The sequence below is a fragment of the Tachypleus tridentatus genome, chromosome 6 (genome assembly GCF_004210375.1).
Source record: "Tachypleus tridentatus isolate NWPU-2018 chromosome 6, ASM421037v1, whole genome shotgun sequence".
NCBI lineage: Eukaryota > Metazoa > Arthropoda > Merostomata > Xiphosura > Limulidae > Tachypleus > Tachypleus tridentatus.
In genome coordinates this window covers 13,420,031-13,433,350 of record NC_134830.1, presented here as the reverse complement: position 1 = coordinate 13,433,350, position 13,320 = coordinate 13,420,031, and the positions used below count along the sequence as shown (strand labels likewise).

Here is a 13,320-nt window from a genome sequence, read left to right as displayed (position 1 = left end):
ATCCACTGTTTGAATAATTACATGAGATTATTGTTTCTCGTTGGCTAACAACTGACAGTTCTACACAATTACAGGAAGTGCCAGGTTTTAATGACTGTTTTATTATCTTATAAACATGGCGTAATATTTATGTGTACAAGTTCATACTCTTATTAAAGAACACAATAACCCCTAAACCATGCTTATGAACATATGTCCAATTACGTTCAGTTTGATACTACTGAAAATATCTATACAGAAAATACATAAATTATAATAAAATAAAGAAGTCCTTATTAATTAAAAGTTTCTATTTAAGATAATGAATATTTTGTAAATAATTCTATCTATCCAACCTCTGTTTCAAATTCTAAACTTTCATTTCAGTATTCATATATTTCACGTTTTCTGCTTTCAAGAAGATTTTATAACTCAATACAGACAGGCTAGCTTAATCCATCGAAATAAGAAATCCCAAAACCTGAAACCTTTCGAAAGTGCTGGACTGATAGGTCAACTTTTTGAAGGTTCTAGGGTTATGGAGTTTCGTAGTTTTATTTCAATCGATTTTTTTAATTTTACTTGTATATTGTTCTAAAATGATGAATTGATATATGGAAAGTAACATAACACACATTGTGAACAAAAAATTATACAAGAATTATATTATCATTGAACAACTGAAATAAAAGCACACAGGTGATTAACAAATCAAACTAGATTATTCAACAGAGTGTCAGCGTATTACAGATCGTATTTTTTTATTTTACTTCATTTTGTTTAGTTTCTCACAATGAGAACTCAGTCAAAAATATAAAACTAACGTTTTTATATTGTTTATAATTACAATGATGACACAGAAGCACATCTGAAATACATTACGTTTTCAATCAACAGAAGGACCACTAGCAACATCTTATTCATGGGATGAATTAAAACAACCACTACACCATGATCTTCATAACGCTGTTAAAGGTGTACCCCTCTAAATGTGTGTTTTAATTTGTACCAAAACGAGTCTTCACTAAGTTTACGCTGTTTCAAAGAATAAATAGTGAGATTTATTTAGTGTTCAAGGTCGAATATTGGTGTTAGGGACTGTTTGTGTAATGAAGTGTTTTTTATTATGAAATACATCATTTAATGACATTCACGAACGTGTGTTTTGACTTGTAACAAACTTGACAGGTTAATTCATTTTCAAAGATTGACTAATCGCTTATATGTAGTACCTAATGTTGCATTTAAGTACTACAACACGTGGCCTACTGGTTGCTACTCGATCACTCTAACCGCTTACAAGTACTACTGTTAATTGGACTTTCTGTACGGTTTATTTATTCATATTTTTAAAACAGACACACTAACATACATTGAGATGTTTATAAACACGTTACTTAAGATCAAACGTTTTTAAAGTCATAATTCTTAAACATTTTGTTTGGTTCTGTGATCATATATTCAAATAATAATAATTTGGTAAAATGCGACATCAAAAATACGAGGGCCTGGCATGGCCTAGAGCGTTAAGACGTGCGCTTCGTAATCTGAGGGTCACGGGTTCGCGCCAAAACATGCTCTTCCTCCCAGCCGTGGTTTTTATCTTACAGTAAACCAAAGATCTTAAAAAGATAAATATGTGGAAGCGACACCCTTTAACGAAAGAAATTCAAAAATGAACAGATACAATGAATGACATGTACTTAAACTGACCTTCAAAACAACACCTCATAACAATACACTTGTAATTATTACTTTAACACTTCCTTATTCGAGAGTACTACACAATCTTACGATTTGTTTTTATCACTACTAGTAAATTGTGTATCCTTTCAACTTTAAAATACACAAATATAGACGCTGCTAAAAACAATCTAATCATAAAATCATACAAACATATAATATGTATATAAAAGTTTAAAGTTGTATGTACAGAATAATTCTTAAAACGGCGAATATGACTTGTCACATTTGAAACTTATTGGTCTAAGATCTACACTGACAAACCGTTATATCACGTGATCGCAAATATTTGTTTGTTTGTTTTTGAATTTCGCGTAAAGCTACATGAGGGCTATCTACGCTAGCCTTCCCTTATTTAGCAGTGTAAGACTAGAGGGAACCCACTGCTAACTCTTGGGCTACTCTTTTACCAACGAATAGTGGTATTCACCGTCACTTTATAACGCCCCCACGGCTGAAAGGGCGAGCATGTTTGGTGTAACCGGGATTCGAGCCCGCGACCCTCAGATTATGACTGGAACGCCTTAACCCACCTGGCCATGCCGGGCCGGCTTAGGATGGAAACGAACAAAACTCACAAGTGGACAAGGTATTGGGTGGGAGTGAGAAATAATTTGAACATTTTGATAATTCACCCAAGATGGGTTACCACCCTCATAATAATGAAGGTAAGAACGGAGAACTCTTTCCATGAGTATGAAAAGAGAAGCCGATCTTGCATGTAATAACCATACCAAAGAATAAGTCATAGAGATGAGGAACAAATACATCCATAGGTTTTGGGATTAGGAGTTAAAAACAGTAGGCAAATTGTTTACTGGTGAAACTCGTCAGGTTTACATCTCAACAAACATAAAAGTCTGGATTGCTTTCTTACTTCTTTGTGATTTACACTCACTAAATGTTACAAAATTATAAAGTATATCTGGGTAAAACTGTTCTTATAGATTTATAATTATTTTTCACTCAAGATTAAAATTTGATATATGTGTGTGCAATCAAATCCTAAGTCATCCTAAGCTATACACAGCATTCTCTTCTTCATTTATAAGCTTTGAAACTGTATCTCACCAGCATGAGCGTTCTCCTACGTATGTGTTCTTCTAACTGGAGTTGTCACACTCCATAGAGATGAACTAGGACACTTTCCGAAGGGTGCTCATCTAGGTAAACTAAACAGTGTTTCCTCAACCAAGTCAATGTGAGTTTAGGTGAGATATCGTAATATTTTCTTACACTGATACCTCGACCCACACCTCCTCCCCATTTCTGGTACTTCTTTTCTTGGAAGCAGCTGCGACAGAAGAATTAGTCACGCTTCTGTTGTCATAACCTTCTTGAAACATTGGGTATGTGAGAGTTTACATAAATATTCTAATATATAGTTTACAATGATGATCAGGTAACTGCCTAATGTTTATTATGATAAACCGATTGAGCATTAGCATCATCTATTAAAGTAACTGAAAACAACTGCCGTTTAACAATACTCATTCTCGAAAATCTACTACAAACAAATGAATATTTCTTAAGTTCAAGAAATAATTTAATGCATAAGCATATTCATATCTACCTAATAAACATCGGCTCAACCGAATTATTGTTCACTAAAATATTCCAATAAAATAAATTTTGTTTCATGTTGTTGTTGTTTTTAATTAAGCGCATAGCTACTCAATAGGCTATCTGTCCTCTTCCCACTACGAGTATCGAAACCCGGTTTTTAGCGTTGTAGGTCCGCAAATATACCGTTAAGTCATTGGGGGGCATTGTTTTGCGTTACTCGTATTGGTGTATTTTTATCACAAGTGGATCACATGAAATCTACCACTATTCCACACTTTAAGGATACAACTGTCCGAGAAATTGCCAGCATAGCATAACATTGTTACTTTAACGCATGTAAATGTATTGCATTATAAGCACCGGAGGAGACAGCTTCAGCAGCTCCTGTAACTGATCAGATATGAGGTCATAGTGGGACGTATTTTGGCGACGTGTGACAACAGTGACATTTACTTTCACATAATATCATATGTCTTTACCATTACTGTGCAATACCATCTTCCTGTACCATATATTTTTATATGAATCTATCTGTGAAATTTCCTTTATAGCCACACTTTAAAATTATAAAACAAGTCGCATCCTTTAAATATGCTTAAGTAACTAAACATATTTTTTTCTGTTTCTTTAACATTTCTAATAGGTTCAATATTATTGGTTAATAACTACTCTTCAAACACTTTCGTAAAACGAGAATAATCTCAATTCATAAAAATTAGGCTTAATGCAGTGATCTTTCAATATCTTTTCGACTGTTATACATTTAAAATGTATTATATTACATTGAATAGAAGCAGCATAAGAAAAGATGGCGTCCATATACACAAGGAATTTTTAATGTACAATCATCTTAAGTATTAAAAGTAACAATATATCACGTGAATTGTTTTGAAACAATCATCTAAAACAACAATTAACAACATCTAAAATAACGATGTATAACCTGCAGGTTATTTGATAGTGGTGCTGTGTTTCGAAGCTATTTCAAATGCACGTTTTCTGTTGCAATTATAAAAGATAAATTAATAATGTTTCATTCCACGATACAAATTTTATTTTCACGTATTACAGTAATAATTTAAAATATCCCATAAGACATCATGTTCTGTTATTAATAGTAATCTGCAGAAGACAAACATGTTTAAATGTGTCACAATTCTTCCCATCCACGATCATCAGCTTTTCTAAAAATCTTCAACTATACGATGTTCCTGGAAAAAAAAAAAATGTATGTATACAATTTAACAGATCCCAACTTTGGTAAACGCATTTCTACAGTTTGGTTCTCGAGTAACTATTATAATTATATAAATAATACGTGCCGTGTACATTAAACGTTATTAAAGTACGTATGTTTTGATACATCTCATAAGTATTGTTTGTAAGTATAATATACATCTTTACACTACCTGAACAAGCAGCGAAACAGTCTGCTTCAGTTCTATATTGGTTTCCATTCCCATAGCAGCCTCCGAAAACAAAGGTCTTACACTTGCGGCTGTCTGGATCGTAGTAATAACTGAGAGCAAGAAGTTTACAAGGTCCTGAAACAGGTGGCGAATTACAGTCTTTAGCTTGGCCTGTGAAGGAATGATAAAATCACCGTCCGTCACTCGACAAATTCACGTTAAGTGTAATAGTTTCGAAGTAGTCACATATTAAGGTTTACTTCGTGTCATCATACTGACAAAATTATAAGACTAATAATTTATTCCAAATTTATAATCATTTGTTTGGAGTTTCAATTTAAATAACTCGTTAATTATAATTAATTATAACTATAATTAATTATTACTCACAAACAGCGATAGGTATGTTTATATCTACATTATCATATTCTTATGTTCCATGTTTCAATTGAGTAAAATATCTTAAACTCGTTCTTTAAATTCATTAATAACTTAATTACATATCCACTTTGGTCATCATATACAATGTATAAAATGATTAATATATATGTAAAAACGGCTGGTTTTGGTTGAGAAAAATTTTTATGCAGATGAACGAACAACATTTCGACCTTCTTCGGTCATCGTCAGGTTCACGATATATATTTTTCTCTACAAGTGGGTTTTCTCGTCATCACTGATTTTAAAATGATTAGTTAGTTTGTTTGTTTTCAATTTGCGCAAAGCTACACGGGTGTTATCTGCGCTAGCCATCCATAATTTAGCAGTGTAAGACTAGAGGGAAGGCAACTAGTCTTCACCACCCACTGCCAACTCTTGGAATACTGTTTTATCAACGAATAGTGGGATTGATCGTAACTTATAACTCCCCATGACTGAAATTCGATTATGTGTGGTGTGACGGGGATTCGAACCCGCGATCCTGGGATTGCTAATCTGAAGGCTGCATAGAAAGAGGGCTTAAAAACTCAAGATTGGTACAGCCTAGACAACTCATTGTGTATCTTTGTAATTTAATAAAAATAACAAACACTGGTCATCTGGTTCACTAACTGAGTATTTTGTTTTCCATTCTTTAACGTTTTGGTTAATTCTTTAATATAAACCTGACTATTAAGTATATATCAGAAATCAGTTGGTTAATTCTATACATAAAACCAGTCGGTCAATTCTATACTATAAACCAGTCAGTTAATTTTATACCAGAAACACATAAGTCAATTGTGTAATATAAACCAGTCGGTTAATTCTATAGTGTGAACCAGTTTCTTCAGAGTAGCTATAGAATCTGTAAAATAAAAGGTTAATTTGAGTGTTTCTGTTTCATGAAGCATATCTCAAATTTTCTCTGTCCTATTACTGAGTGTGAGTTACAATAAATACAATAACAGTCAAAAAATTCTAAGAATCTGCTGTAAATACCATTTTAACTTGAAGTTAACACTCCTATCATGTACTATATTAAGGATTTACCAGACTGTGGAAACTTTCCTGCAGCCAAAGGTGTCATAATTTTATGAAAGACACCGGTGAAAAATGTTAAGAAATTAGTGAATATACACGTTATAGTATAGTCAGAAATTAGTGAATATATATAAAAATAGAACTTATATGTATATTACTGAGATCCCATCTTTGTAAGTGTACGTAGTTGTTTGGTCTGATGTTAATGTTATAAATATTCAGTAAATACATGTTGTGTACATTAAACGTTGTTAAGTTTTCACTTTTTACCAAATTGTGTGTTATTAAATACACGTTCATGATACTACAGTACGCATTCCAAAAAAATCAAAATATTTGTACAGAACAAAAAATACGAGAAACATTATTTACAACCAAAACAAGCAGCTAAGCACTCTGCTATTGTTTCATATAAATGAAACTCATACACTGGATGCTATCTGGATCATAGTAATACACAGGTATATAAGTTTTACAAGGATCTGGATCAAGTATAGATTTGCAGTCTTGACCAGTGAAAATATGAATCAATCATTAACAGTTGTAAAGTTTAACAAATCTTAGAAAGCTAAATATATGGTATAAAAACTGTTTAATATCCTTTAGTTATAGTTCATAATTATAAACCTATCATTAGTTAATATTTCAGCTAGGGTATTGTAAAACCAGAGATATCTTTCATGGTAATTCTGATATAAAACATTTCTATTATGGATAACATAACATAAAATTCCACACTCTTACGTAGAAACTTAACAACGAATCTTGAAAAAGATATTATTATATGATGTTATTCGAAATCAACACTCTAAAAAAAAAACAACCATACCTGTGGCTGCTAAGAAACTACAAAGTGACGTCACAAGTAGCAACAACATCACTTTCTCATACATCTTTATTGTTCGTTACTTTAAACTGAATGAGATACAACAAGTTGTATCTAACCGTGAACACTTGTATATAAAACGTTTCAAGAAATGATCCAACCTTCACGTGACCTTCTAAAGTTGCGTAACTTTGGAAGAATTAGTACCATAACTTTTGTCATAATGTACTAAATCTCTTATATCTGAGTTTAGAAAAAAAAAAAATATTGTTTATCCATATTTCTTATTCTCTGATGTATTATACATGTAAGTGTACTGATGCTATAAAATTAAAGTTGTTAATAAAACTTGGTTACTGATAATTAAGTTAATCGGTGTTTTCAAAACATAAGGATTAGAATATATGATTAATAAACAATGTCATAATCACATTAATACAATCACAAAAACGTTTTGAAATAATAATATGTATATAATATTTCACAATTGGACTTATTTATAAAATTCATAAAATTCAGGCAAAACTGGTATTGTAGAACATTGTAGAATTAATTGTATTTTAAGGTTTACTTTATCTAAATAAAGTCCAACTTTAAATTAGATTAACGTCGTTAATCCTAAAATATTATTATGTTTTTTACTTGATATGTTGTCCCTAGTCCATAATGTGTCACAGTCATGTAACAACCGACATCACAACAACAACATCTCCCTTGTTATTCTGGTCACTTTGGGAAAGTTGTTTTGTTTGGAAGTGTGTTAAGTTTCTACGGGACATACAATACTTTACGTCTTACCACAACGAGAAATAAGCTATTGTTGTGTCTTGTGAATGGTCACCTCTTTAACTAGTTGTAAAAATACACACATGTAACATAGTTACACATGTTTACACCTTCAGACAGGGTGAATAAATATTTCATAAGCCTGTAACATATTTACAAAAACTACAACATAAAATCAATGTAGCTGGTCACATCAGTCTTCTTTAGTCACTAAAGATCACATAACATAGGTGTAAATATTTATAAAATTTGAAGAATTCCCTTACGAACAATAGAAATTGGTAATTAGTGACAAAGACTGGCCTAGCATCCACTGCTACAGACACGTGCTCTTGTCACAGCTTGCTGGTAAACCATGGCAGGTGTTTTAATGTGTGTGGGACTTCTACTTGTCTTATCTCAATTGCAATCTGTCTCTTCAGTATGTTATTAACGAGCTCTCAGAAACACTGGGATATTATACTAATCACTATACTTTTCTGCCTAACAACTACATCGTCATTGAGTCCTTTGATGCAACAACACTTCAATAAGTCAATCCTCTACACGTTTGTCACATTCATGTCGGGTGAATGAGATATACTGTAAAGTATAGGCCTTCTTGAAGCCATGGAAAATATGTAAAATAGATTACTGTAACGTGTGAGCTGAACCCACGTGATACACAAAACACTCAACTATAATTTCACATTCTTATTCCACACTGTTTGTGACACATAACTTGCTCAACTGCGAAAGTTTTTATATAACCATTGTGTAAAGTTTTACAGTACTGACTTCTTTATACAAGGTTACCATCGTAATGGTAAAAATATTTCATAATTTTCTGTAGTTTCATATTATAGAGCATTTGCGAACGTGGTATTCAGTAAGTTACGATAGAATATTTGAATTATACATAATGTAATGAAGAATCTATTTCATCATTACTCTAACCACAAGCTATATTTACTAACAACAGTAAAGTCTGAATATATCTAACAAGACAGGCGCTTTAATTGAGAAAAATTCCAATAAAAACTAACGTGTATTTCTTAAATACTAAACATTTGTAACAGACAAAAATACTTACATACAAATATGTTGTATGATTATACCCAATAACACTACCATACAATCATCCGTGTGACACACACACAAACACTGTTATACGTTATTATGATATTTTACCCGGATTTTAATTAAGAATTTCTTTGAAATAGTTTTTGTATTTATTATTTATAATTAATTATTATTTATCAAAATAAAAGGGGCCTGGCATGGCCAAGCGTGTTAAGGCGTGCCCTTCGTAATCCTCGGGTCGAGGGTTCGTGCCCGAGTCGTCTCAAACATGCTCGTCCTCCCACCCGTGGGGGCGTTATAATGTTACGGTCAATCCCACTATTCGTTGGTAAAACAGTAGCCCCTTCCCTCTAGTCTTACACTACTAAATTAGAGACGGCTAGCACAGATAGCCCTCGAGTAGCTTTGTGCGAAATTACAAAAATAAAAAATAATATATTTTCAAGCATTTTTGTTTTAAAAGACGATAAGTACATTATCAGGTTTTCTAGTCTTTAATAATACAGAATGTCGTGATTGTAAAACTTTGTAGACATAACATATTTTTGAAAATAAAATTACTTTTAGAAATTTTTACGTCATGTTTTTAAAACTGTTATAAAATTTCGACAATTACTTATAATTTATTAACATGAAACGAAATGTATTTAATGCAAGATAATTAGTTTTAGCTGATGTTTATTATTATCTTATGAATATGCTAATAATTTGTATTATTTTTTTCAAAATAACGATATGAAGAAATAATTCATTGCTAATTTTTTGTTTTTAATGAATATATATCATGAAATATGGTAGTTTCAACATAATGTAATAGATGGCGCGATGCTCACAATTCTTTATAACTTAGCTCAGTACCACTTAATGCGTAGAAACGTCAAGGGAAACGATACTTATAAATAACTGCTAAAGTTGAGCTGCAACTTTATTTGAACGCCTTTTATCAATTATTGCACGTTTTCCAGGTTGTGAGACTTCTAGTAACATTGCAAAAACTGATATAATATTAACAACATGTATTTCCATACAATGTCAAAAGTAAAAAAAATAATTATTTAATCTAAATTGTTTTAAAAAGAGTAATAAATTATAAGTGTAAAAAAATATAGGTGTTATTTAAGATTTTGTAGTTTTAAATTTTCGCGTAAAGCTACATGAGGGTTATCTGCGTTAGCCATCTCCAATTTAGAAATGTGAGACAAGAGGGAAGGCAACTAGTCATCACCACCAATCGTAAACTGTCGGGCTACTCTCATACCAACGAATAGTAGAATTGACTTTTAATTTTAACACCCCTACATTTGAAAGGGTGACAAAGTAAAAAGCTGTTAATGATAACTTGTCCCTAAATTAGAAGTAAATGAAGGAAGACAGTTATTGAACACTAAACAGTAGAATAAAATATCACATTAACATCCGGGCATATGAAAGGTCGAGCATGTTCGGAGATGTACTTATAGATTGCAAAAGGATCACCCTGACCGCCAGGCCATTCCATGTCCTCAGAAGTAGTAGTGGTATCACGTTCATTCGTTTGTCATTATACATAAACCAATCACAACAATGTTGTACCTGACAACATCCATTGGTTTTAAAACATATTTTATCCAACTACTTATGAACAAATTACTTTTGAGTGCCCCCCTAGTGGCACAATGGTATGTCTGCGGACTCACCTAGCTAGAAACTAGGTTTCGATGCTTGTGGTGGGAAAAGTCACAGATATCTCATTGTGTAGCTTTGTGCTTAATTCCAAACAGAGAAACAAACATTTGACTTAGTTGGTTAAAGGATCTCTAACGATATATATGTTACACTGAAAGTTATAAACAGAACTGTCATTAATAACCCTACTAATATCTGCTAGATTTCAGATATTTTTTTATCAGTTCTTTATTCTTACTGTTGTAGAAGATACCATTAAACTATTCAATATCATACAATAATTGGACAGTTCTGGAAGTGAACAGTACGCAAAGATATCAGTTATATAAGAATGCCATAGTTTTAGTGACGTGCTAAATAATGAAACTTTATGATCACGGTTCACACATTCAAAATAATCACGTGCTTTAATTTCTCCCGAGTTTCTAAAGAGATATCTAGTTGTATCTTAGTCTTTACATCCGCTTCTAATGCCTTCACTACTATCTGAAAATACCTACCAGAGACACACTTTCGTCTGGTTAGAGGAATATAATCTCGGGTTTTGAAAAGTAGGCTTAACGTAGTGATCTTTTAATGTAATTTATATTTTTCCAAATTTCAAATATATTCTATTAAATACGCAGAAAAATAACAACAAATCATGAGAAAATATATGTCGACTGTATAGACGTGATGTTTATAGTTGATGTAATACTAGATGGTAAAATATACACAGTTCGGTATGAGAAACATTAATAAAAAACTCGTGATAATTATTAGTTTCCTTTTCCAACATTTCTTTTAAAGTTACCAGAGGGACAACTGCAAAGACCTGTAAGCTATCTTTGTGAGACATGTTTTTAATTCGTTATCAAAAAGCTGATAGAGACATCCAACTACTTCTACAACGTTCTGAGACCACTTTTATAAATAAATGAAACAATTAGCTTAGTAATTAATGATTCTTAACAACAAAATCTGAAAGCACATTTTAGTAGAACTAAGTTATCTGTGTCACATCAAATATCTCTTTTTAAAAAATCTTATCAATTAATAAAACGTCATAATATCTTAGTTGTCATAACAACATGAAAGTCATTTTAAACAAGTACTGGCCGTGACCTAGAAACAAAGTTAACATCCAGTTATGAAATACTGTATACTCTCATGATGCAATACCTCTTTCTTGTAGTTGTAACAATGTGATTAGGACACAGTTAGACAACTGTAGATTGTAATATTTTAATTTTTAAAATTTCGATTGACTACATTTTTAGAAACCAAAACATGTATTGTCAGCAAATACAGCTATTTAATTTAAACTACTTTATTAACAGCTTTGATTCAGAATAGCATGACAAAACCCACTTATTTTAGTAATACGTTACGTTTTGTGTGTGTTTTGTACATATAAATTGTTTGCTATGTTTTATTTTTCAAGTTTACACTATTGATTTAAATTACATGACATAGAAATGTTTCATATCAGAACTACCCTGAAAGACAACTTCTTTTTACAGTATCATAACTGTTAGCTTTAACTAATGACAGGTTTATAAATTTCAACTACAAATAAAGCATATGAAACAGTTTCTATATCAAATGTTTATGTTTATTGGATTTGTTACACATTTCGTATACACTTTGAACTGTTAGTGACTGTTTTATATTTTCTCAGGTCACGACAGCAAGTCTAAACCTGACCCAGGCCATTCTTATGCTTAATTATCCAGATATTGCTAAGATCCAGCCAGCGACCACTGTAAGATGTTCATGGGTTGTTGCATGAATGGAAACTGAACAAAACAATAGCGCACTGTTTAGCTGTTTGCTCAGGTTTGTAAACAATGTTTCTTGTTAATTGTTAAAAATGTGTAAAACAGACGAACCTTAATAATGTTCAGTGTACACTGCATATAGCTACTGTATCTCTATAGTATTTAAATGAGCAGAAGTCTAATAGTGAAAGTTTATGAAGAAAATAATGTCTCGAGACTATAAGAACATCTTTGATAATAATAATAAATGAGCTTTTTGTTTGCATATAGTCATTAAATAAAAAGCATCTGTATAGGGCCATCTGTAAACAGTTTTAAATTATCTGGTGATAGTAATTATGATATTGAAACTAAAAAAACAACACTAAAAATATTGAATTAACTGTTAATAATGATGTCATTATTTTATTGTTAATGTGAATATACTGTTACAGTAAAATCAAACTTGATGACAAATCTCTAAAATATCTCCACCCGTGTCACAGCGGTTTATTTGCATACTTACAACGCTAGAAACCGGGTTTCGAAACCCTTTGTGAGCAGAGAACACATACCTCAAAGTGTAGCTTTGTGTTTAATTCCAAACACTACCACCTACAATGATTACAGGCAGAGCACCTATAGCGCATTGTCAGCTTTGTTGTTAACGTCAAACAAAGAAACAAACTCAGAATAATGTTCTTAGTAGATTTAAATATACTGATATTTTAACCAAAATAAGTAAAATAAAACTATAGTTGAATCGGGTTTTTCAATAAACTTAACACAGGTATATTATAAAGATAAATATAAATGCATAGTTTAGATGAGTCACCAGATCTATGTTGAGTGTTGATAACAATAAGCTGATTAGAGCACTAGTGTCATCTATAAAAGTAGCAGGAAACAACCACAATTTTATAATAAACATTCCCTTCTTTATATTTTGAAAGTTAAGAAATAAATTAAACAATGAGCACGTTCATAAGTTACCAATAAACATCGGCTCAAACAATCTATGAGACATTGCAATAAAGTCTGTATTGTTTAGTGTTATTCAATCACAAATTATGATGAAATA

The 13,320-nt window shown here is 31.7% G+C and overlaps 1 protein-coding gene across 1 annotated transcript; it reads right to left on the bottom strand.

The window, feature by feature from the left end:
• Positions 1–4,332: 4,332 nt before the first annotated feature.
• Positions 4,333–7,108, bottom strand: LOC143254487 (proteinase inhibitor-like). The gene is made up of 3 exons (XM_076509661.1): positions 6,991–7,108; positions 4,698–4,868; positions 4,333–4,499 (listed from the first exon to the last, which is right to left on the bottom strand). Exons 1-3 carry the CDS (start codon positions 7,052–7,054, stop codon positions 4,483–4,485), a joined length of 252 nt encoding a protein of 83 aa, XP_076365776.1. The 5' UTR covers positions 7,055–7,108; the 3' UTR covers positions 4,333–4,482.
• Between the last annotated feature and the right edge of the window lie 6,212 nt (positions 7,109–13,320).

Coding starts and splice junctions, on each gene's coding strand:
- LOC143254487 (XM_076509661.1), bottom strand. CDS start 7,054: ATGTATGAGAAAGTGATGTTGTTGCTACTTGTGACGTCACTTTGTAGT. Junction 4,869..6,990: donor TAGTTTCTTAGCAGCCACAG/GTATGGTTGTTT, acceptor ATTCCTTCACAG/GCCAAGCTAAAGACTGTAAT.